Raw genomic sequence first — 24,579 nt, forward strand, 5'->3', positions numbered from 1 at the left:
GCAGACTTCCCAGGTCAGCGGACCGTGGGTGAGCCCCCGACTAAGAGCCCATCCTGGGAGAAAGCACTTGTTGGCAAAATCGCAGCCATGTCAGTCATTGAGAAGAGGCTGTTGCTGGAGGCCATCCGCCAATGCATCCAGGACCAGAACCAGGTGGGACCCTGGGGGTCCTCACCCCACTGCTCTCTGCTGCTCCAGGGGTCCCAGGGGCTCCCACCAGCCTCTGCTGTCCCTAAGGCCCCTGACCTTCCAGCATGTGTGTGGAGGGGCCAGTGGGCCACACAGACCCCTCCGTTTGGTGCTAAGACGCCACTACAGGTGCCCATCCGCCAGGCGTGGGCCTGAGTGCCATAGGGAGCTGGACACACCTTGCTCCACCCCTGAGGCCTCAGGGGCTCTAGAGGACCTGGTGGTGTCCAGCCCACCGCTGCACCCCAAGAAGCCTGGACCCGTGAGGGCCCTCCTGTGATTGCTGTCCAACCTGCGTGGGGGACCCAGCCCAGCTCCTCCCGATGCCCCCTCCACCGTGCGTTGCTGCAGCCCTGTCCAGTGGAAGGTGGTGGAGCTCTGGGTGGGGCAGAGGCTGGCCCCTCTCCTCCATATCCCTGCTTCAGATTCTCTGGGGGTCCGGGCTGACAGGACCGAGGGGGAGAAGCCACAGCAGAGCACGTGTGCTTACAGAGGGAGACAATCCCCAAGCACATGCTCAGCCTGGCCCACAGCCGACCCAGGCACGTAAAAGGAGAGCTGTCCAGCCAGTGGGCACAGCCTGTGCTAAGGCCCTGAGGTCAGCGAGACGCAGCACGGAAGGGTGGGAGTGCTCTCGGAAGATGCCGGAGGGGCCAGGCATCATGGGCTCACCAGCCAGGTCAAGGGATGCAGTCTCTGTTATAGGGGTGGGGGTGCTCGGGTTCAAGCAGAGGTAAGCGTGGCCAGACTCACACCTAGAGTGAGCCCTGCAGGCCCTGTCTGTCCTGTGGCTCTGACCCGCCGGCCTGCTGGAGCCACGGGCTCGAGCATGGTGCTCTGTCTGCCCACAGCGCACCACGAAGGCGGGGGAGGTGCCAGATGTCAGCACCCAGGAGCTCCTGGGGTCCTTGAACCTGGGCCTCAAGCAGCCTCTGGAGAAGGTCAGTACCTGGGAGGGGCCTCCTGGGGCTGGAGAGCCTGGGCAGGCTGTGACCACTCAGCCCCTGCCCCTCCCCAAGGGACTGACATTACCTGCAGCTCCATGTGCCCGGAAAGTGTCAGAAAGGCATGAGGGGTGCCATGGGCATGCGGAGGCTCTGCTTCTGCTGGGGCTGCTCCAGGACCTCGGCCCTGATCAGATGGGCCAGCCAGCGGGCACGGTGGCCTCAGGGGTGCCAGCCCTGTTCCTCGCTCAGCACAGGTGTCCTGAGCACTGGCCACTGGCTGGCCGGGCCCAGGGATGTGGCAGTGGGCGGTGGCCAGGACAGCAGTGCCTGGCCTCACGGGCCTCACCCTCTAGCACGGGGACCCGCAAGGGTGACTTCAGCAAGCGACTGGGAAACACGCTCCATCCAGCCAGGCGTGTTGCCCAGAGTACACATTTCATGAGGAGAAAATAAAGGGGGGTTCTAGAAGATTCTGAGTTGGCCTCCTGTGCCCACATGAAGTGTGGTTGGGGTGCGCCCGAGGGGAGCGGGTGGGAAGTGCAGGCCAGGCCACGGGCAGCCCCTGGGGTGGCGCGGGTGTGCCCAGGGGCCACAGAGCCGGTGGGGCTCAGCCCTGGGGGCTGAGGGATTTGGGGGAAGACTGAGGCCCTGGATTCGGGGTCACAAAGCTGGAGCCCCAGGACCAGCACGAAGCCACGCAGGGTTCCCCACACGCCCCAGCCTCGCAGACAGTGGGCCTGGGCCAGGCGCCAGCCGCACGGCCGTCACCACTGCCCTCCCGGTGCCGACAGCTGCCCTCTCCCCCAGACCTTCCTCTTCCGCTTCTACGGGCTGACGCTCAGGGAGTTCGCCAGCGCGGACCTGGTGAAGAAGCACCTGGCTGTGCTCCTCCAGCTGTCCCTCCAGTCACCCAGCCAGCGCTCGGTGGGTCGGCCGCCCGGGGCCCGGCCCCAGGGCTCACACAGCCCCTCAGGGGGCCGCCGACCTCTCTGCTTCTCGGCCCAGGGTCCTCCCACCCTTCATGCGACTCGGCGGCCCTCCAGCACCCTGCACGTTGTCAATAATCATGGGGTCCACCAGGACCGGCGCTGACCTGCCGTAACCTAGGGACCTGTCGGTGCAGTGCCCCGGCTCCGTCCTGGCCTGGCAGACCCCGGGCGCATACTCTTCAGGGCGGGGTGGGCTCCCCGCCTGCCTTTGCAGGGCCCTTGGGAGGGGTGGGCAGGAGAGAGTGGGCCACGTGGGCACTGATGCTTCGGACTGGCTCACAGGGTCCCCTGGCCTGCAGGGCATCGCGCTGGCCATTGGCATCACGGCCGCCTCCCACATGGAGGTGGTGTGGGCCATGATGGAGCAGCTGGGCCACACCAGGGTCCTGAGGTCCTCCTGCACACCTCCAGACAGCCAGGTAGGAGAGGTGAGTGGGGACAGGAGGGCTGGTGGCCTGGAGAGTCTCACTTGCCTGCCTGAGGCTCAGTTTGCTCACTGGCAACAAAGGGGTCATCCCGGTCCGGACCTCTCCCCGAGGGGCTGCAGTGTGGGACTCACGCCTTCTCTGTCCTTGCCATGGCCACGCAGAGGGGAGCCTCGTCCCCGGACCCCAGGCCTAGGGCCAGCCTCCACCCAGGCTCAGGTCCGCCCTTGAGCGGTGTGAGGGCCCGGGCCGTCGCCCCACCTGTGCACTTGGGATGGGCCGAGCGGCTTCGTGTGCCAGCCAGCCCACCCCAGGCACCTCGCTGGAGGAGCCAAGGAGCCGTAGACACTCGGAGGAGGGTGCTGCCCGAAGGAGGGGCTGGCACGGGACCTAGGACCACGACCTGGGCCTGCGCCCACGACCTGGACTCCCAAAGAGTCCAGGCTCTGCCCCGCCCTCCTGCCCGCAGCATCCGGACCCCAGCGCGCACGGGAACTGGGTGAGCAGCACCTCCCTGCTCTGCTACGGGCAGATGGCCCTGCACGCCGGTGGCCAGATCCTGCCCTGGGTGGACAACATCATCTCCAGGATGGTGTACTACTACTCCCGCAGCAGCCACGTGAGCCGCCCCGCGGGTGCGCTCTGGGCCGTGGCGGGCTGTCGTGTACCCCGCCGGCTCCCTGACTGCCGTCTGTCCCTCTGCGCGGACAGGACACGGCCCTGAACAGGAGCTTCCTTTCGGCGGCTGCCATGCTCACGAAGGTGCTCAGGTGGGAGAGCAGCACCCAGAGCTACAAGTTCACTCAGATTCCAGAGCTGATCCAAGGTCTGCTGGTGAGCGAGCCCAGGGCCCTGCCGCCCAGCAGGGGGACCAGGAGGCTGAGTGGGCAGGGCCGCCTCCAACACCTGCTCCCACGCTGCCCCCAGTGCACCCTTCAGGAGGAGCCCAACTGCCTGGCCACCCTCTTCCGGCCCAAGGTCATCTCGGTCATTGCAGGGCTCAGGTAACTCCCCCCGGTCCCAGGAGCAAAGCCAGGCCAGGTCCTTCGAGTGCGGGGCGAGGGTCTGTGTGTGAGGGGATGAGGGGGTAGAAGGGCCAGAGTGGGGGGGCTGGCACCAGGGACCACAATGGTGCTGGGCAAGCTGAAGGCGGGGCTACATTCCGCAGGGACAGACTTACTCTGTTTCTTGTCCATGAGAGGTTGTTGACATTGGCACAGACTGAGCCCGAGCTGCAGGCTGAGGCCTGGCCCTTCCCACAGACTGGACACACTCTCACTCAGTACTGACCATGACCCCAGAGTCATCCCTACATTTTCTCACCAGCAAATATTGAAGAATCTGAGAGAGTGAGTGGAAGGGCTGGGACAGCCTCTCCGGGCCCCAAGGGGCTGTGTTCCCCACCCCACGCCCAGCCCAAGCCAGAGCCTAAGGCCTTTTTTAAAAAATATATTTTTATTGACTTTTTAGAGAGAGAGAGGAGGAGAGAGACAGAAACATCAACGTGAGAAACACCAACCGGCTGCCTCCTGCATGCGCCCTCCTGGGGATCGAGCCCGCTACCCAGGCCTGTGTCCTGACTGGGAATTGAACCGGGACCTCTCAGTCCACGGGACGATGCTCAGTCCACGAAGCCACACTAGCTGGGCCCTAAGGCCTTTTTAAAGTCCAGACCCCCGCCCAGGTTCCAGTGGCACGGGCCTCTCCTTGCTGGGACTGGTCACAGCCAGGCCTCCCACCCCGGGTGCTGGGCTGTGCGAAGTCCAAGGTCTTCTCTGCGTCTCTCCCAGCAGCCTGAGGCCCAGCCTCAAGCCCATGGTCAAGTCCAGGATCCTGCAGACCTGCTTCCAGAGCCTGTACCAGCTCCCACCCATGGAGACAATGAAGAGATGCTCACCTTCACTAGAGTCGGCCCCAGACGTCATGGTGACGCCCTGTCCCTGGGGCCATCCTGTCTTTCTGGGTGGTGGGTTCTGGATGCTGAGCAATCTGTCAAGCCCGTGCCACGTATGCGAGTGAGGGGAGCAGAGGCCAGAGCTCTTAACCCCAACTCCCCAACTCTGATCGCCCTGTTCCAAACCGTGTCACTGTCCTAGGGCCTTCGCGTGTTCACGTGACTTGTAGGATCAGCTGGTCAGCGTCTACCCCTCAGCACGCTCGGACTTCCACTGGGATTGTGTAGTGTACATGGATTTGGGGGTGACTGACACTGTGATACTGTTTGGGGCGTGATCTGTGAGCTCTCATCCTCCCAGCGTCAGCTCCCTCTGCCTCAGTTGTCGGGGTACACGCTCTGCCCATCTTTTGTCAGATGCTTTTCTATAAATTTGTTTTTTAAACAAAAAAATCCATACCAGAGGATATTTTTGATTGATTCAGATAGAGTTGGGGGGGGGGTGGAGATCAATGTGAGAGAGACACATTGACTGGTTGCCTCCTGCACGACCCCAACCAGGGCCAGGACCAAACTGCAACCAAGGTATGTGACCTTGACCGGAATCAAACCCAGAACTCTGGTCTGCGGGCCGACGCTCTAACCGCTGAGCCAAACCGGCCAGGGCTGAATTTCACATTTTTAATGATATTGCCAATGATATTTAAAATTGTAGTTCCCATCGTCCACTGCTGGAGTATATGAGTACAACTGATTTTGGTATATTGATCTTGTACCTTCTGGCGACCTTGCTGAACTTACTTAGCTTTCTGTAGTTTTTGTAGATTCTGTAGACTTGATAGGTGCCTTCCGTGACCAAAGGAGTTCCCTCCCTCCTTGCCAGGCTGGATGCCTTTCTGCCCTCCTGCGCCTGCTGGACCTAGGCACAGCGACTGCGAGGGGACAGCAGACGCCCATCCCGCGTCCCGCCCTGACCCTCACGTGGCTGCTGGCAGCGGTCCGTCGTGGGCCTGCGGATGCTCTTTTTGGGCTGAGAAAGTCCCTGCGGTTACTCGTGTGTTTAGAGTGTCGATCAGGCTGGGTGTCAGATTCTATCCAGTGCTTTCGCCACGTCTGCAGAGACGATCAGTTTTGATATGTTCCATTTCACCCAGTCTTGATGTTTCCTTTGCTCTCTGGGTTATTTAGAGGTGCTTTCTGATCTAATTCCATTCTTGTGAGAGGAAATACTTGGGGCAGCATGAATCTTCTCCAGTGTGTTGGCCCAGGGCAGGGCTGTGCTGGCGCACACCCTCTGCACTCGCCTGGCCCCGGCTGCTCACGCACGTGGGTCAGGTAAAGCTGCCTGGCGGTGCTGTTCGAATGGCCCAGACGCTCCCCACTCTGCCCGCTCTCCCTCAGTGACGAGAGGGCGGGCACATTCCTGTAGCCATGGATGGTCCCTGTCCGCCGCAGCTCCACCGGCTGCTGCTTCCTCTACTCTGACTGTGAGTTGGCTCATCAATGCTCAGGATCCTATGTCCTGATGAACGGACCCCAGCACCACCATGAAATGACCGTCTTTACTGCTGGTACCGCTCTTTGCTCTGACGTCTGCCTGTCTGATACTGACGTATCTGGCCCAGCTGTCTCCTGGCCAGTGCTAACATGCACGGCCTCCCTCCACCACCTCAGTTTGCTTCCTAGTTGTCCCATCAACTCTTTGTTCCTCTTTTTTGCCTTCTTTTCAATGAACTGAACTTCTTTATGGTTCCATTGTATCTGCTTTTCTGGACTAGACAGAGCTCTTTGCTATTTTACTAGTTGTTTTAGGGCTCACAGTAGACGTCCTTGCCTGTCATAGTGCATCCCAGGTGCTGCCGCCACCACTGGGGATCAAGCCCACAACCCAGACATGTGCCCTGACCAGGAATTGAACCAGGATCTCGCAGTCCACGGGATGACGCCCAATCCGCTGAGCCACACTGGCAGGGCAGAGCCAGTTATCTTTTAATGAGATTTACAAAATAACAAAAAAAGGGTCCCATATTCACCAATAAGCGGCCATTCCTGGAGCTCTTGTTCCTTCATGTCAGCTCACGTTCCCATGCTGCATCAATGTCCTTCGCCTAGAGGATGTTTGGTAATAGTTCATATCATTCTAGCACTTGGCTTTCGGATGTCCAAAAAGGTCTTTAGCTTTTGTTTATGAAAGGTAGTTTCACTGGATATAGAATTGTAGGTTGAAAGATTCTTTTTTTTTTTTGGTTTGTTTTAGTATTTTAAACTTGGGACCCACTGTCTTCTCACTCACATAGTTTCATGCAAATATCTGCTATATTTCTTATCTTTGCTTTTCTATGTAAATATAACAGGTCTTTCTTTTCTTTCTCTTTTTCTTTTTTTTTTTTTAACATTTTCTAAGCAAGTCAATTATGATATGCCTTGGCGTAATTTTCTTCACTTCTTGTGCTAGGCCATTGTTAAACTTCTTGGAACTGTGTGTGTTTAGACTTTTCATCATTTGGAAAAATTTTGCCCATTATTTCTTCACATATTTTTTTGTTACCCTCCACCTGCTTCTTGGATACCCTAATACACGTATTTTAGGCTGAAGTTGTTCCACTGATCACCAATGTTCCGTTTATTTTTTTCATTCTGCATTTCATATTGGATAATTTTTTTGCTATATCTTCAACTTCACAAAGAGATGAATGGCAGAATTGACTTGTCTATCAGCTTATTCTTTGTATCATTTATGGGTTTAGATTGATTGGTATTGCTCTTTCATTATGGGCCATTCTTTTCCTGTTTCTTTGCATCTCATTTGAACAGACGTCAAGCATTGTACATGAGAGTGTGTTGGGTTCGGGTGCATTGTACATGAGAATGTGTTGGGTTCGGGTGTTTCTGTATTCCTATAATTATTCCCGGATTTCATTATGGTACATGGTTAAGTTACTTGTAAATACTCTGATCCTTTCCAGATCTTGCTTTAAAACGTTGTTAGGGGCACCAGATCCTTTCCAGATCTTGCTTTAAAATGTTGTTAGGGGCACCAGAGCAGCATTAATGCTAGAGCTCAGTATGCCCCCTTCTGAGTACCTCATGCTCATGAATTATGAGGTTTCCTACAAGGGCTGGTGTGAACAGGAACTAGTCCCAGCATTCAAGGTCTGGGGTTGTTCCTCTCCAGTCCTCTCGGTTGCAGTTTCTCTGGCTTTGAGAGGCTCCTCCGCACCCACACACCGAGCAGAACTCAGCTGAAGACTCGAGGGGACCCCTCTGTAGGTTCCTAGAGTCCTCTCCATGCATCTCTCTCCTCTCCAGGTCTCTGTCCTGTGAACTCCAGCTGCCTTGGCTTCCAGCAGCAATTTAACAAATTGGAGAATGAAAGGGGGTGGGAGGAGAGGGCAGGATCTGTGTGTCTGTGACGAGCCCTCAGTCACCCTTGGATCAGAGAAAAGTGGCTCTCCACCATCTCTCTGATGACTCTCCTTTTCCAGGGCACTTAAGTAGCAACACACAATCTCAAAGTTGTTTAGACCTTTACTTTTACTCTTAGATTTTTACAATGTGCTCTTCTTGCCTCTCTCCAATGAGACTGGGAGCTTCTCATGGTCAGGATCGAGGCCTGTTTCCTACTGTACCCCTCCCCACAGGCGAGGTGTATCATATGTGCTCAATGAATATCCACTGAAGGAGAGAGTAGATTTGTGGCTAATGAATTATCACTAAAAGGGTGACAATTGTATTCACTGTTCTCATTAGCATTTATGGCATATATAATCTTCTCTGAACTTAGACAGCCGAGGGGGCAGGTTATAGGGCTGTTATGCAGAGAACAAGATTCATTCACCGGACCAGCATTTATTGAGTGCATGCCACAGTCATCCCCACAATCTGCAGCACCATACAATTAACATATTTATTTATTCAATAACCACTGAGTGACTCCTAGCGCCAAGTGCTGTGCTAGTCTGCCATCCACCATCATGGTGAGTATGGGGCAGCAGGTCTGTGCGTGGCTTTGGGCCAGAGTTCTGAATATCTGGGGGTCTCTGCCAAAACATGTCCCCGGGGAGAACCAAGAGGGTGAGAAGGAACAGAACTAACCCTTGAGAGACAGAAGTGTTTAAGGACATGAGCAGCAGAAGAGACCTGTGGGACACCGAAGTGGTAGGAGGGATACATGTCTGGGAAGCCTGTGCTCCCCTACCAGGGCTGGGCCTGGGGTGGACGTTCTCACTAGCCATTCAGCACCCTGCAGGGAGGAGTGGCCAAGCCCTCACTTGGGACGGATCCCCGGGCACCTTGTAAGAAATGAATGAGGTGTTGGCCACAGCGGGACTGGCAGGCTACCCTCTGGCATGTGACACCAGGTGGCCGCCTGCCCCCGTAGGTGCTGTACCAGAAGTCCACGGAGGCACTCAACCTGCTTCTCCAGACCTTCATTTCTGAGAACAAGAGCATGGACGAGGTCTGCTTCCTGCTGCAGGTGAGGGGGGGCAGTGCGGGATGCAGAACTCCGGCCTTGGACTCTGCAGGCCCCCCTCAGGGTGGGTGTCAGGTTGGCAGGCTTGTCCTACATCCCGACCCAGTGTCCTGGGACTGTCACCTCTCCAAGAGGCTCTGCTGGGAGTTTCAGAAGAGCCAAGGACCCTGCGAGGAGAGGGGTGGTCCACTGACCTCACCTTCCAGTGTCTGCAGGGGCAGAAACAGTCTCAGAAACGGTCTGCAGGCTCCCGCACAGCCTGGAGCTGCTCTCTCCTCCAACACCCTGCTTCCCTCTCCATCCGCCCCACAGCTGTCAGAGCCCCAAGGCCACTGAAGCAAGCCCAGGGTTCTGCCAGACACTGCTAGTCTCCACAGCTCCCTGAGCATTCTGGGGGCTGTCACGTGGCCCCAGACCAGCCTCACCCAAGAGTGCTGAGCTGACAGGCAGGGCAGGAAAAGGTGAGCTGTCTGCTGGCTCAGGACCAGATACAGCACCCCTCCCATCTCCCAGCCAGAGCAGCCTGCCCAGGCCAAATGTGCGCTGGGCGGCGAGGTGGTCAGTGGGGCCGTGCGGTCCCTCAGGCTCTCCTCCCTCCATCCCAGCACACAGAGCCCTGGCTGAAGTCGGACCAGAGCCACGAGCGCCAGCGCGCGGTGCAGTCCATCTTCTTGCTTCTGAAGTGCATGGTGGACTACATGGGGCTCACGGTGAGCCCGACAGCCCAGCACCGGGGGGGGGGGGGGCGCCCAGCACCGGGGGGAGGGGCGCCAGGCAGGCGGGGAGAAAGGGAGCGTGGGGCTCGCCTCCCAGCCGCAGTCAGTGTCTACTGAGCATCTAGACTGCTAGGCACAGTGCTGGAGACAAGACAGAAGCCACGCCCGGGGAGCCCCCAGTCCTGGGGGAAAGGTCACAACTCAGATAGGGTGGTCTGGGGAGAGCTTCATGGTGACGTGGCCTGTGAACAAGACTTTAGGGAGGAAAGGAGGGTGGCTAGCCAGGAGAAAAGCATTCAGTTGAGGCCCAGAGGTGAGCATCTCGTGTTCAGATGACCCAGAGCCACCTAAGCCATCTCGGGAAAGGAACGAGCGAAGGATTGCTACCGCCACACCTCAGGACTTAGCGGGAAGCTCTTGGAGCCGAGACCGTGTGGTGTTGGAGTACAGACAGACAGACTGACTGGAAAGAAGACAGGGTCAGAAACTAGGTCCCTACTGTTCAAGCGATAGCTTCTCAGCCGAGGCAGCAAAGGCCCTGAGGGAGAAGGACAGCACTCTCCACAGAAGTGCTGAAATCAGCAGAGGCGAAAGAACAGAACTGCCCCGCCTCCCACCACAAACCTGAACCATTCAAGATGCAGCACAGAGCCACCCGTAACAGTGAAGACCAGGAAGTGTCTAGAAGAAAGCAAATCTCTGTACAATTGTAATTTGGGGTAGGCAAAGATTTCCCAGACAGAATGCAGAAGGCAACAAATGCACATAAAATATGGACAGCATGGACTTCATCCGTCCCAGCGCGTTGCCAAGGCCATCGGGAGTCGACGCAGACCGGAGACAGTGTCTGCAGTGCATCTGTCTAACAAAAGACATGTGTCCAGAAGGATGATTTTCTACAATGCAATCAAAAGATCAACAACCCAGTTTTAAAACAGGCAAAAGCCAAACAGAAAAGCACGTGAAATGGATGTGCTCAACATAATCTGTCATGCAAATTAAGGCCACAACGGGACATCACTGCTTACTGCTGGGAGGCTAACAGAAAAAGGACTGAGCACACCACAGGTGGGCAGGGATGCAGAGCCGCAAGGAGGTCACGCACTGCTGGTGTGAGTGCAGACCGGAAGGCCACCTGGGACACCTTTCCCCAGTTCTCAGCAAGGTGACCCCTGCTGATCCTGGCACCATGTACTTCCACTCCCAGTATTTAATCAAAAAGAAAGGGAAAAAAATCCATGAAAAATACTCTCAGTATGCCCTAACAAAAAACTTAAACCCAAGCCTCCAAAGGATCAATTAACTGTTTGTCAACAATATTCAACAGAATACTCATAGTGTCCAGCATATAATGAAAAAGTATTTGGTGCGGTGAAGCAGCAGTACTGGTCACCCGTGAGGAGAAGAAAAGTAGTCAACAGAAGTAGACCCAGAAATGAGAATGATGATGGAACAAGGAGACAAAGCTTTAAGACAGCTATCATAACTATGTTAAAGAATGTAAAGGAAAACATGAACACAATCAAAGAACAGACACAAAGTATCAATATATAAAAGGTAACTATAAAAAAGAGCCAAATGGGACCTGGCCAGTTTGCCTCAGTGGTTAGAATGTAGGCCTGCGGTCCAGAGAGACCTGGGTTTGGTTCCCACTAAGGGCACCTGCCTCGGTTGCAGTTTGTACCTGGCCCTGGTTGGTGGTGTGGGTGGCGGCCACTTGATGTGTCCCTTTCATGTCGATGTTTCTCTCTCTCTCTCTCTCTCTCTCTCTCTCTCTCTCTCTCCTTCTCACTCTATCTGAACAACAACAACTAAAAAAAAAAAAGGAAAAATATCCTTGGGTGAGGATAAAAAAAAAAAAGAGCCAAATGGAAGTTCTAAAAATTACAAAATACAGTCTGAAATGAAAACTTCACTGCACTGGTTTCACTGAAGATTAAACGCTGCAGAAGAAAGTATCAGTGGACTTGGAGATGGGACGATTGAACCTCTTAAAACTGAAGCATACAGAGGGAAAGGAAGTCCCTGTGTCTTACGGAACACTGTGAAGTACAACCAGAGCCCCACAAGCAGAGGTGAGAGGATGAGGACAGAAACAGTTCAAGATATAATGGCTGAGCCCTGGCCGGTTTGGCTCAGCGGTTAGAGCGTCGGCCTGCGGTCCGGAGAGACCCGGGTTCGGTTCCCGCTAAGGGCGCGTACTTCGGTTGCGGTTTGTCCCCGGCCCTGGTTGGTCGTGCGGGTGGCAGTCACTTGATGTGTCCCTTCACGTCGATGTTTCTCTCTCTCTCTCCCTCCCACTCTATCTGTACAAAGAATGGAAAAGTATCCTCGGGTGAGGATAAAAAAAAAAAAAAAAAAGATATAATGGCTGAAAATGTTCAATTTGATGAAAAAGATAAACCCATATCTCCAAGAACATCAGTGAACCAGAAAGAAGGGCTTTCCTAGAGCTGGAACAAGAGCCGGTGCCTTGCCCACAAGACACTGAGCACAGGAGTGGATTGAGAGCATTGAAAAGCTGGGGGGCACCGTGGAAATGCTGCCAAGAAGCTAGGCTTGGCTCTGCTCACTGCCCACCCTCCCCAGGAGGACGCCACGCCCTCCATGCTGGGTCACCAGGTGGGCCTGCTGATGCTGCTATGGCGAGACAAGGACGAGGCCACCAAGAACCACTCCTGCCAGTGTGTCTGCCTCCTCCTCCAGCTCCTACTCCGGCAGAAAGGTGGGCTAGGAGTAGGGGGGGTGGCAGAGGCTGGCAGAGGCCGGTGCCCTCAGGGCCTCGCTGGGGGTCTGGAGTGGAGGGTGCCACTCCCAGGCTGCGCAGGCCTCCTGACTGACCCTCCCACCACAGGGAGCCTGAAAGAGTTCACGTATCTAAATAAAATGAAGAATTCTGAAGCAAGGACCCTCAGAGAATCGGAGATGAAGTTCTACCATTTGGTGCAGGTGGGGCCTGTAAGAGCTGGGGGTGGGGGGGAGCTGGCTGGGTGCTCCCATAAAGCTCCGTAACTGCCCACGCGTATGGCATCTAGCTGGTCCACCTACCTGCCCGCCAGTGGGGACCTCACACAACCTGTGCGAGGGACCAAGTCAGGCAGAGCCAGAGCCTGATGCTCTTCCCGGGGTCTCTCCCCTTATGCTCCTGCCCTTGCCCCACCCCCAACATGGAGGTGTGACTGGGTCCCCTGGAACTGCAGATTCGGAGGTCTCACTACACCTCCAGAACCTCCCCTCTGGCTCCCTCTGTGCGCCTCACTAGGTGCAGACCGGCCTCAGTTTGCCCTGATCTCAGCACTCCCGTCCCAGGCGCGCAGAACAGCAGGTCCCTCCCCCCCGTCCACTGTGCCCACGCGTGCTCCTCTCGAGCTCGGCCCCTCACACTGGACCGGGAGTTGAGGATTTGGCCCTGAGTCCAAGCTCTGTGCCTAACTGGCTGGGTGGCCTGGATAGGTCAGGCAACCTATCTGTACCTCAGTTTCCCCATTTTCCAAGTGAGGGTCCCTGAGACTGACATCCAGTGCACTCTCAGGACAGGCTGCGATAGGAAGTGACCCCCCAGAGCAGATGGACGTCCCCGGGAGTCCTTCCCAGGGGCCTGGGTTCACAAACCTGCTGTCTCAGGAGGGTCCCCTAGAAGCAGCCTGGGCAGGAGTTTCAGTGCAGCTGACCCAGGACAAGGCTGTTCTCAGGAGGAGGGAGCGAGGGAAGCAAGCTGGGGTGGAGCGGAGCAGGCGTGGGCTGAGCCTGACCACGGGGAGAGCACGGGTGCACCCACCAGGGACGGGTCCCACCTGGAGGCCAGGCTGGGCTTTGGTGCCCCAAGTCAGCCGCTGGCTGTGGTCTGCAGGGGGGCGGGGTGCCGGGCCTGGGCAAAGCTGCTTGCTCCCGTCACCCCTAGAGCAGTTCTCCAGAGAAGGGGACCGAGAGCCTCAGCAGCTACACTTGTAGTCCCGGGCGGTGGCCCGTGGCCTGCTGAGGCCAGCTGGGCGGGCACCAACGCCTGTCAGGGGCAGGGGTCCCTGTGAAGCTGTGCACCTGGTGTTCCTTCAGCCTCTGGGCTGGAGCAGCGCCTCCCGGCCCCCCCTCCAAGCCCCACGCAGGCGAGCCTGGATGGCTGCTGAGCAGGGAGCCTGCCTTCGCCGCTCAGCCCAGGCCCTTCGGCGCAGGCCCTGGATGAGAACCTGACTGTGGCCCAGCACACGATGCTCATCCTCACCCTCCTGCATGGGCTCTGCAGCCCCAACCACGTGTGCTGCGACCTGGCTTCTCACCTCCTCCTGATGGTCTTTGAGGACGGCAGTGTCAAGGCGGAGCAGGTGGGCCGGGCGCCAAGGCCTTCCACTCCGGCAGGTGCCCTGTGCCTCCCTGCACAGGAAGGCATGGGCTGCAGGAGAGCAGGGTGGCCAGGCGCCCAGGGCTGCCCTTGCATGTCCGAGCACACCTCACCTCTCCATGGGGGCTCCCAAGCCCGGGAGGTGGTGGGTGCGGCTCCTGGCCACTGGCTGTGGACAGCCCTACCTGCCAGTGGGGCTGAGCCTCAGGGACGCCCCAGGGTCCCTTCTTCACCCTCCTGTCTGGCTGGACCCAGCAGGACAGAGAGAATCGGCTCCACTCAGGATCTAACTGTCGGCCTGGCTTGGCCAGTCTAGTCCCAGGCCCACAAGGACACTAGTTTCCCAGGGTCTGCCAGGGAGACGCGAGCTGCTCCGACCCGCCGTCCTCACTGGGCCCTGTGCGCGCTGCAGGGGTCACACGGGGCGGGCCGGTGCCCGTGTGGAGGAGGCAGACCCCGGCCCCAGCTGGAGGGCTGCTCTGAGGCCCTCTCCCACCACCCCTCCCTGAGCAGATGGCTGAGATCCTGCAGGGCCTGTTCCGGGAGATACCCTGCATCATCTTCAAGGACATCCTGCAGACCGTGATGAAGGCGGTAACAGTGTTGGGGACCCAGCACACCCAGGAGACAGTTGAGGTGATGCTGTCCCTGTGCCACCCCTCAGAGAGGTAGGTCACCTAATGCATGACCCCGAGGTGAACACCTGGCCATCATTCATGGTCCGCCTCCCAGTCCATGGCCACTGCCTGGACAGACTCTGCTCCTGGAAAGACGGAGTGTGCACCGACTTCAGCCTAGTGTGCCCCCTTCCTAGACTTCACAACCAGAGGTCCTCGAAAGTGTCTAGGGCCACGGGGGTTGTGGGGGAGGCCCAAGCAGTGTGGAAGTGTCCCTCAGACTCAGGGAGCCCCAGACATCAACCTGCAGAGGGTCCAGAGGTCAACTGGGGGACATGAAGACACAAACTGGCCTCCAATCATCTCCAGCCAACTGCCCCAGGCCCCAGGCACTCACAGTCCCAGCCACCCGTATGGGTGTTTCTGAGCTGCAGCCTATGGACTGCAGACCCAGGACCAGCAACAACATGCAACACGTTAGAAGGGCGGTGTTGGCCGGCTGGCCCTGCTGAGTCACACGCACCCTGACCAGACCGAGTAGTGTGTGGACACTGTTCAGTTTCAGAGGCGCGGGAACCACGGTGCCTCTGGATACATCTCAGGGAGCATGGCCTGTCCTGGGGTCACGGGGTGTTCTCAGGTTTGCAGACCTGTGGGCACCTCTGAGGCAGCCCAAGGGGTGAGCCCTGCTGGGGTAAGGCCCACTTTCTGAGTGCGGAGAGTCTGGGAAGGACGGATTTACTTGGGGTCGCACGGCAAGGCAGTGAGAGCGGGAGCGAGGCCCTCGTCAGGGGAAGCCAGCCTGCGCTCAGGGGTCCGGCCCAGCTGGTCAACAGAACACAGCCTCTTAGAGCCCCAGACGGAGGGGCTCACGGTGCCCTTTAACATCCTGCTTTCCTGGGGCCATGTCCCGCCAGCCCCTCTGCCCAGTGCAGCAGCTGGCTGGGGGGACCGGACTCCCTGCCTCTCCAGGCAGGTGGTACCCCTGTGGAAGGCCCTGGCCAGCAACAACCAGCTGGCCCGCAAGGTCATCACCCTGCTGTATGTGAAGCTGAAGCTGCGGCCGCCCCAGCTGCTCATCAGGCTGTCGGAGCAGGTGGAGCTTGTGTCAGTGCTGGTGAGCAGCCCATACCTGCCGCCCCTGCACCCACCGGGTCATCCAAGGGCCCTGTGCGATGCCAGGGTCCCTGGCTGAGGGTCTCACCATGAGTAGCCAAGGCTCTTGATGTAAGTCCCGGGGTGGGGCCAGAGCCACTGGGACTCTCCCGGCCCAGCCAGCCACAGGCAGTGGGGCCTCGTGACAGGACAGCCCTGTGGCTGCTGCCCCTAGATCCTCTGCTCACTGGTGCCAGGCCCCGTGAGGGGACCAAGGGTGGTGCCCTGCCAGGGCCCTGCTCTGTCACCCCTGCAGGCCCTGGACACTATTTACGAACTCCTCTACATCAAAGAGTACAAGGCCATAGTGCGCTGGGCCTTTGCGGGGATCCTTCTGGGCCTGCTCACGCAGCTGTACTACCTGTTTGAGCTGGGCATGGTCAAGGACGCGGCAGACTCCCAGGAGGACGTCCTGGACATGAAGCGCCTGGGCCCCTGCAGGTGAGACATGTGACTGCGCCCAGCCCCTTCCCAGCACTCCAGCCCTCCTTGATGCCTGGCTCCTCCCACACATCCACAGAACCCTGGTAGGCACCCAGCCCTGGGCCAAGTGCTGGGGACCTGGAAAGGAGTGAGCGCTGGCACCACCCAGGGCTTGCCGTCCAGGGAGGGGAGCAGGGGCAGAGCAGTCCACAGTGGTCAGGAGTCAGGATCCTGAAGGGGGAGCTCAGAAGGTGACAGCCAGGCCCAGACGGGAGACGGTAGGCTGGGGAAGCTGGCGCCACCTCCCGCTCTGGGTGGAGACCTGAGCTCCTTGCCTGCCTCACCTCCAACACCCCACTTGCCCCTAGCACATGCCTGGAGGCCCTGAAGGGTCTCTTCTGGACCACCAACTACTGGGAGGTGTTCGCCTACCTCAAGTTGCAGAGGGGCTGGGAGCTCTTTGAGCACCTGGAAACCTACACAGAGGGGGTGACTCTCTTGGCCAGGTACGCACCAAGCCTGGGAGGGGCCTGGCCCCAGACTACACCCCTGCCCTCCTACACCCCACATTGGAACCCTGCACTTCAGACTCAGTGAGCCCTCAGGGCCCCTGGGCTGGCTTCCCCCACCGACAGGGCCATGGTGCACTATGACTGTGAGATCAAGGCCACCCTGGGGCAGGCAATCATCGCCCTGAAGAGCTCTGAGGAACGAGAGAACATCGTGGCCATCCTCATCATCACAGAGGTCAGCCCCTTCTTCCCCTCCCCCTCTGGCCCTGAGGAGGAAGGTCAAACAACGGGACTTCCATTGCTGCCCTCCACTGTAAAGGCATCCAGTCTGTGCCCTCCACGTCAGACCTGTGCTGTCTGAAAGGTCTTCCGACATCTCACCCCGCTACCTCCTGCTGCGCCTGCTGTAGGCGGGTTTTCCCTGGCAGCTGTGCTCACCCGGGGGCTCACTGTACCCACCTACTCAGTTTCTCAACAGTCAAGAGGTCACCCAGTACATGTCTCGGAAAGCCATACACAGCATCCTGAGCCTGGGCCTGAGCAACTCCAACCAGATGGTGCGGGCCATGAGCCTGATGGGGCTCGGCAGCATCCTGATGGAGCCTCAGAAGGTGCGAGGGGAGGCCACGCCCACGCCGGACGAGTCTGGGAGGAGGGGCATCGAAACGAGCCTCCACGCAGGCGGGCTGGAAGGGTGGATGGGGCAGGAGAGAGTCGAAGTGTCCGGAGGCCCCTGCTGCACTGGACAGGCCTGGGGATCCCGGAAGGTCCGAGCTGGAGGGAGCTCTGAGGCCACCGATCTGGCCCCCTTTCCAGGTAGGAATCCCTTACCTGCCGGCATCCCTGCCGTGGGTCATGCTCCACCCAGGACATGGAAGACGCGGGCTTCGCCGGATGGGGCGTCCTCGCTCCTCGCGCCCTCGGGCCTCCCAGTACATGTCTGTGCCTCATGCTGCGGGCCGGGGGCTGGGGCTGAGGTCCGCTGGGGACCGTGACGGGGCGGCAGCAGGTGGGCCGGAGGCGGTGCCGGTGGACCTCGGGCGGCTGTCTCCTGCAGGTGGTCCTGCTCCGGAACAGGCTGGCCGGGCTCCTGGACAGCTTCCAGAAGCCCGAGCCCAAGAGCCTCGTGGGCCTGATGGAGATCGTGGGCGACATCCTGCACTGCCTGGGCCACAACGGCATCGGCGCCGTCAGCCTCAAGATCGCCCAGCTCCTGCTGCCGCTCTTCGAGGACGTGAGCGCCCGCGCGCCTGCGCAGCAGCTCGCCCGGCCCGCCAATCAGGGCAGCCAAAGCTGCTGCCCCTCCCCCCGGGAGTGTGGGTGAAGTGCCTGGTGGACGAGCCCGGTGGGAACCTGGTCCCCGGGAAGGAAGGTTCCGCGAGGGCTCTGGGCCCTTGCAAGCCGTTCCCAAGCCATGTGCGCTCCTTACCCAGAGGACATGGGTTCTGGGGGTGGCTGGTGTCGGCGAGAGGGCAGGGCGGCAGGTTGTCTTTAGAAGGACCCTTGGGCGGCCATGCAGAAAACGGGTGGGGTGGTGGCAAGTCAGGGGCTGGGTAAATGATCTCAGGGGCTCCAATTGAATGAGGGAGGTCAGGGTGGAGAGGGTTAAACCAGGGCAGGCGGGCAGGCAGGCGGGGCTCGGGGCTGCTGGCTCTCTGTGGGAAGCGGAGCCCCAGTGGGGTGGCAGGTGGGAGGCGGATGCTGAGGTTCCTGGAGGTGAGGAGAGGTGGAGCTGCCCTTCATGAAGGGGTCCCCAGGGCTGAGGAGGTGGGGCCGGGGTGGTAGCACACAGCCGCATCCAGCCTTCACTGCAACCCAAGGACATAGGCAGTTGTTGACCCCTTTTCACAAAAGGTGAAACTGAGTCACACACTTGCCCAGGGTCACAGGGCTGGAAAGTGACAGACCAGGGTCTGTGCTCTCACCCCATCCTGGCCTGAGTGGAGGTGAGGCTGCTGTCAGCCTGAGGCCCCCGGAGAAATCAGAGCAGAGAAGCCAAGGAGAAGGAGAAGGGACCAATCCTGGAGAAGGCTGCAGCCACTGGCCGGGGTGGCGAGGGGGCAGGGACAACCGGGAGGGAAGGCAGCGGCTAGTGTGACAGGCTGTGCTGCCGGGCGCTGGGGTGCGACCTGGACAGCAGGGTCAGCAGGGCAGAGGGGTGAAGTCTGCTGGCCCTGAACTGAACGGGGGTGGATGTGAGGGCAGGTACCGGCCACCGCAAGTCCCGGGGCTGGAAAGGAAGGGGATTGATGGGGCGGCGGCTGGCAGGGCGTGTGGCCAGCGCAGGTGCGGCTGTGTTGGGGTTGAGGGCTCTAGCTTGCTGCTCTGCTGAGGGGAGGCGTCTGTGTCTCGCAGGAGCAGGAAGACGTGCGTGGAGGAGCCATCTCCCTGTACGGAGACGTCATCCACAGCGGTGGCAGGAAGTTCCAGCAGGGGCTCAAGAGCCACGCCTTCCAGTCCCTGGTGCCGCTGCTCCTCCACCTGGCTGACTCCTGCCCCGAAGTGGTCATGGTGAGTGGCCAGCTGAGCCTCTGGCTGGACAGCATCCTTCAGGCAGTGCAGGGGTGACCTGGGTAATGGGCAGGGGAGGACAGCTCGGGAGGACTCAGCCTCAGTAAGTGGAGAGCAGGGCGAGGCCACCATCCTGGAGAGGCCGGACAGGGAGGGCCAGGCCAGTGCTACGGGCAAATGTGCAGATGGAGAGCGAGAGAGGACCCATCTAGGGGGCCGGTTTCCTCGGCTCCACCCGCCTCCAGGTTCTCCTCCACCCCATCCAGCAGCCTGTGGCCCCCACACACGTGTAAAATTAGCCTTGGGAGCCTGGCATTGGGGGCTGGACGCACACCATGTGCTGCAGGACACTTGCCCAGGGAGAGGCGCTGCATTTAATTCCCGCAAAGGTTTATGGGCGGCCCCGTTGCTGCCAGCCACCTCACGGGCCCCCAGGCTTCCTAGGCCATGCGTTTGCGAGGCACCTCTGACCCGCTGGGACACCTTGTCCAGGTGCTCTCCTGAGGGAAGCCTTCCCAGGAGGGCAGGTGCGAGGGGGCGGGCGGTGACCAGGCTCTCTGGGCACCTGCAGAAGACCAAGCTCACCTTCCTGCGCTGCGCCATCTTGCTCAAGTGGGAGTTCCGGAAGCAGCTGTTCAGCAAGTTGGCGTGGGGCCAAGGCCTGGGTGCTGAAAATGATATTTTTATGTGCATGGTAAGAGGCCACGCCCTCCCAGAGGAGGGGCAGGGGTGCCAGGGAGGTGGAGACAGGCCGTGTGCTGTCAGGGTCCTCTGGGTATCGGCTCACCCCCAGAGCTCATGAGGGACACCCAGATGGGGATGGGGTGATGCAGGAGCCCTCAGTGACATGGGCCTGGGCCCTGCGGGTGTTGACCGAGTGCCTGCTCTGTGCCTCTAGGGAGGATGTGCTCTTAGCAGTGGGCTTGGCCTCCCAGGTAGGCCAGGTGGGAGACCACCCGCAATGCGCACCTGGACCAGGGAGCCCTGCTCGGCTTGGGCAGAGAGGTAGCTCCGAGGGTCAGCTGGCCAGGGAGCTTCCAGAGTGAGGACAGCCATTGTGGGCTGGGCGCTGGGCATGGATGGCGAGTTAGTGCTCCTCCCTGGATGAGCCTGGCTGCGCATAAACCCGGCAGTGGGCCCGAGGGCCTCTCTGGGGAGCGTGGGGGGCAGCTGGCTTGGAGGCTGAGGCGGGGGACTCAGGATTCTTGCAATTGCAAGTGGCAGACAAGCCAATCCAAACAAGCTTGGACAGTAAAACAAACTGGTTTGTAACCCTGAAAAGGCTCGGAGGACGTGGCCACAGGAAAGCTTGCTTCAGCCCACCCCTCTGACCCCTGTCCCCTCCTTAGTGTGGCCTTGTCCTGGCCCTGAGGCTGTCCTGTTCTGGACCAGCTCTCCCCTCTTAGAAATGACAGCTGGCAGGCACCCTGCGCCCTCCTGTGCTCAGGGCACACTCCCAGCAGGAGGAGCCAGGCCAGCCTTGTCGTCCTGCTCCTGGTGCAGACAGCTGGGCCCACACCCTGCATGCTGCCCAGCCCAGTGACCTCCCTGCATGCTGGGGGCTCTGGCGGGCCCTGGACCTGTTGCTGAAGCTGAGGGTAGAATGGGAAGCAGGCGTGCGGGGCAGGGGCAGAGGCAACTTCCTGGAAGACATTTGGGGCAGTGTGTGTGTGTGTACATGTGTGTGTGTGTGTGGTGATGACAAGGAAGGCCCTGGATCCCTTGACCCAGGCTCCCACCCAAGACGGGGCAGAAGAAAGGACCCAGCCCTGCAGAGCCCTCCCTGCCTCACCCCTGCCAGGGACCCAGCTTCTGGGCCCTGGACGCAGACCTGGGTCATGGCTTTCCTCCTCTCAGGCCTGGGAACTGCCGGGTGGCAGAGCCAGGTGCCAGAGGTCAGGAGCCACGGGCCTCCAGGCTGGCCACCGACCTCGTCTCCCATCCCCAGGTGGAGAGCAACTTCGGCAGGTGTCACCAGTTTCTCATGCAGGCCTCTGTCTACCTGAGGAGCCCCCACAAGAACCTGAAGCTGACGGCCATGAAGTTCATCGGTAGGGGCCAGCCCAGCGGCCTTGCTCCCACCCACGGGCCCGTCAGGCTCCACGCGCTGCCCGGTGGGCGGCCCGCAGGGTGGACCGTGGGTTCCATCAGCCAGGCTCAGTCTCCTGTCGCCTCCCCCCCCTTCCTCCCGTGCAGGGGGCATCCTGCAGGACTACTTCACCAACCTCTGCTTCTACTTGAAGAAGGGCGACGTGAAGTTCTTCAGGAAACGTGAGCGCGGCAGCGGGGTGCCTGTGCCCCCCCTGCTGGGCTGCAGCGGCCCTGCACTCAGCCCCGTCTCTGCTGCAGAGTTCGAGGTGCTCAGGCAGGAGCAGGACTCCGCCTGCCGCCGGTTCTACAGGAGCTTCCTGGACGACGTCACGGAGCTGTACCAATACTCGGTCCAGTGAGCCGGCTCCGCGGGCCGGGCCGCGTCGGGTCCGTGATTCTCTATTAAATGCGACAGAGTTCCCCTGCCTCCCTGGGCTCTCCCTGCCCTGCGCCTGCCTGTCCCCCCCACGGGAAGCCCGGGAGGCCTCCCCTCCTGACCCAGACTAACCCTTCGGGTGTCTCCGTCCTCCAGCTCGAGCCAAACACTCGCCCAGTGGCGCGGGGCCCGAGCTTTAGGGCTCGTTCCTGGGGGCCTCCCCACCCACCCTGGCCTGACCAGAGCCCGTGACTGCTCCTGCCTAGCGTCCAGAACCCCCCGAGTGCCTGCCCTGGTCCAGGCCCCCAGCCTCCCCTCCTTGGCCCTTCCCTCCCCCAGCCTGAGCGGTGCTTTCGAAATGCCGCCCGGCCCATGCCTGTCCCCCCCAGATCGCGTTCACATAAGGAGTGCGGCCCTGAGACCCTGGGGGATCTGCCCTCGCCGGCCTCTGCTGGGGGCTGATGTCTCATCTCATTTCCCCTCTACGATCGATCGATCGATCGAGGGCTCTGAGCCTGGGAAGGGCCTAGGAGGGCAGGGGTGGTCAGGGCCTGTGCAGGATGACCAGCACAGGGGCCGGGAGGCCACAGGCCGCCGCGCTGTCGCAGAACCCCTACTTCTAGGCCTCCGCCACCCACCATCTGCTTTCCAAAGAAGTCCCAGTGATGGAGAGGAGGGAGCCGATGGGGGTGCTGCCTCCCGACCCCCTTCCTGGGTGGGGTCCAGATGGTGTTCCCAGAGAGCCATACTGAGCCCAGCAACACCTCCTCCTCCTTCCCGCATGGCTGGATCCGCCCTCACCCTGCGGCTGGCTCCACCCCCAGTTGGGGTCCCTGCTCACTGGCTTGGGGTGCCGGGGGTGCCAGGAGAGGGCCTGCAGGAGCCCACACTACCGTCCAGGGGAGGCCCTGCCTGCACCATCGGGGAGGGGTCTGAATTCATCCTAAGATGCCACTTGTTAATGTAAGTTTCTACTCGGGTAACCCTGGGTGTCAGCTGTGGGTTCGGGACCCTCGGCGCTGGTTCAGGACGGCTGTCCCCAGGCGGGCTCCGGGTACAGCCGCGTCCAGCGACCGGGACACCGCCCCCGCCCAGCCCGGGCCTCGCACGCAGCCCCCGAGGAAGAGGGGGCGCTGCAGACGCACAGCTGGGCGCTGACGCCAGCGAGTGGGCGTGGCTCCGCCTGCGGCTCTGCCTTATATGGAGCCTTCCGCCGGCGGGGCAGGGACCGCGCGTCCGCCGCTGCTGGCAGGCCCCCCCCCCCCCCCGGTTATTTTTAGGACCTGAAAAAATACTCGGGGAGCCTGCTGCTCCCCACGCCTGGAGGAATGCAGAGACACAGACTGCTGGCCCCAGAGGGATTGCGGTCACCCGGCCCTGCTCCCCCAGGAAACTGAGGCCCGGGGAGGGGCTTGAGAGAGGCCAAGGACCCCTGCTCTAGCCAGTCAGTCGTGCTGCGAAAAAGCAGGGTCCAGAGGCCGCAGTCAGTTTGCCTTATGCCAGGGACTCACCCACCCTTGGGCCTCTGTGGCCACTGAGCAGACCCGGCCGGGGACAGGGACACACGGGCAACACTATACCCCGGGTCCTGCAGGGGCCAGAAATACCCCTACCACCACCCACGGATCTGCAGGGAGGGGCCCCAGGGACCCCCTCTGTGTAGCGGCTCCAAGCCCTGGACTACTGGCAGGGAGTATAAGTGGGAGTTTAGTTGGGGGCTGTGGGGGCTGTGTGCCCCCTGCCTCTGACCTGTGAGCTCCAGGTCTGTGGGCAGCTCCAGGCAGGGCCTCCTCCGAATCATGCCTCCATCCAAGATGCCACCAGGGCCCCAGACTTCACATCTGTCCGAAAGGGCTGCTTGTCACCTCTCAGGGCAGAGGGATGGCTGAAGAGGGGTGGGTGGCAGTGTCTGGGCTTTTTAGAAGGGACATCAGGGGAAGCCCTCGGTGGCAGGACACTCAGGAAGCCACAGGGAGGTGATAGCCCTCCAGGCCTCTGAGCCCCAGGCACACCCCTGGTTTCAGCAGGAGGTCACAGTGAGCTGGAGCTGGGTGGAGCCCGGCTGGGAAGGGCACTCCCAGCAATGGAAGGTTCTGGAACAAGTCCTGGAGCACAAAGCATACTGTGGATGTGCTCGTCTCTGGGAACAAGCTCCTGTGGGAAGCAGGGCCGGGGGAGGTGGGAGTCGGGAGGATCCGGCCATCATGTTGAATGAAGGTGGGAGGAGCCAGCAGAGGTTGGGGGTGCCCCTTGGGTGGTGGCGCTAGGACAGTGGTCCTTGGGATGGAAGGTGGAGCCCAGGGAACTGAGAACAGCCTCTCACACTGCAGCAGGAGGTGAGACTAGAGGAGGGACTTCCTGACAGCAGCTGTGTTTGCTTCTGGGCGGGGCCAGGAGGTGGGGGCAGGATGGTGCGAAGGCCCTTCCAGAAAGAGCCTCCACCTGCCTAGCGGCAGGGCCACTCCAGGCGGGACCCCAGGCTTCTTGGGCCTCCCTTGCCTCCTGGCACTATTGCGTTGATGACGAGCAGGTGGAAGGCAGATGAGGAGGAGCTGCCTCCAGGTCTCAGGACTGTGGGTGCTGATGAAAGGCATGGCCCTGTCAGCCCCCCCCCCCTCCGGTGACTCAGAGACTCTAGTCATCATCCCCATGCACTTTCCTCCCATCCATCGAGTCATCATCCACCCTCCAGATGCTCCTAGTCTGTGGGAGTGAGGGACAGGGTGACCTGGTGACATCCTTATTTTTAACACACAAGCACCACCATCAGCAATGTAGATCATGATGGCTGCCAATGTGGGCATCAGCAGCACCAAAATCACTGCCCATCACCACCACCACTATCACCACCACCACCACCACCATGACCATGATCACCACTAGCACCATCATCACACCACCACCACCATCACATCATCACCACG

At 60.1% G+C, this 24,579-nt stretch overlaps 1 protein-coding gene across 1 annotated transcript; it reads left to right on the forward strand.

The window, feature by feature from the left end:
* Positions 1-2,463: 2,463 nt before the first annotated feature.
* LOC118643263 (maestro heat-like repeat family member 5) lies at positions 2,464-21,638 on the forward strand. The gene is made up of 22 exons (XM_036281224.1): positions 2,464-2,539; positions 2,994-3,169; positions 3,262-3,384; positions 3,478-3,554; positions 4,341-4,470; positions 8,826-8,921; positions 9,524-9,628; positions 12,224-12,359; positions 12,489-12,583; positions 13,804-13,953; positions 14,484-14,638; positions 15,560-15,704; positions 15,999-16,183; positions 16,534-16,671; positions 16,801-16,912; positions 17,145-17,288; positions 17,735-17,911; positions 19,033-19,188; positions 19,760-19,882; positions 21,137-21,239; positions 21,385-21,459; positions 21,538-21,638. Exons 1-22 carry the CDS (start codon positions 2,464-2,466, stop codon positions 21,636-21,638), a joined length of 2,778 nt encoding a protein of 925 aa, XP_036137117.1.
* The last annotated feature ends 2,941 nt before the right edge of the window (positions 21,639-24,579 follow it).

Source organism: Molossus molossus, unplaced genomic scaffold, assembly GCF_014108415.1.
Source record: "Molossus molossus isolate mMolMol1 unplaced genomic scaffold, mMolMol1.p scaffold_m16_p_33, whole genome shotgun sequence".
Taxonomy (NCBI): Eukaryota; Metazoa; Chordata; class Mammalia; order Chiroptera; family Molossidae; genus Molossus; species Molossus molossus.

What these genes read in the sequence shown, in the direction of transcription:
- LOC118643263 (XM_036281224.1), top strand. Translation starts at nt 2,464, where the DNA reads ATGGAGGTGGTGTGGGCCATGATGGAGCAGCTGGGCCACACCAGGGTC. An exon ending in AGTTCTACCATTTGGTGCAG is followed by an intron (nt 12,584 to 13,803) that starts GTGGGGCCTGTA and finishes CCTTCGGCGCAG; the next exon opens with GCCCTGGATGAGAACCTGAC. An exon ending in GGGGTGACTCTCTTGGCCAG is followed by an intron (nt 16,672 to 16,800) that starts GTACGCACCAAG and finishes CCCCACCGACAG; the next exon opens with GGCCATGGTGCACTATGACT.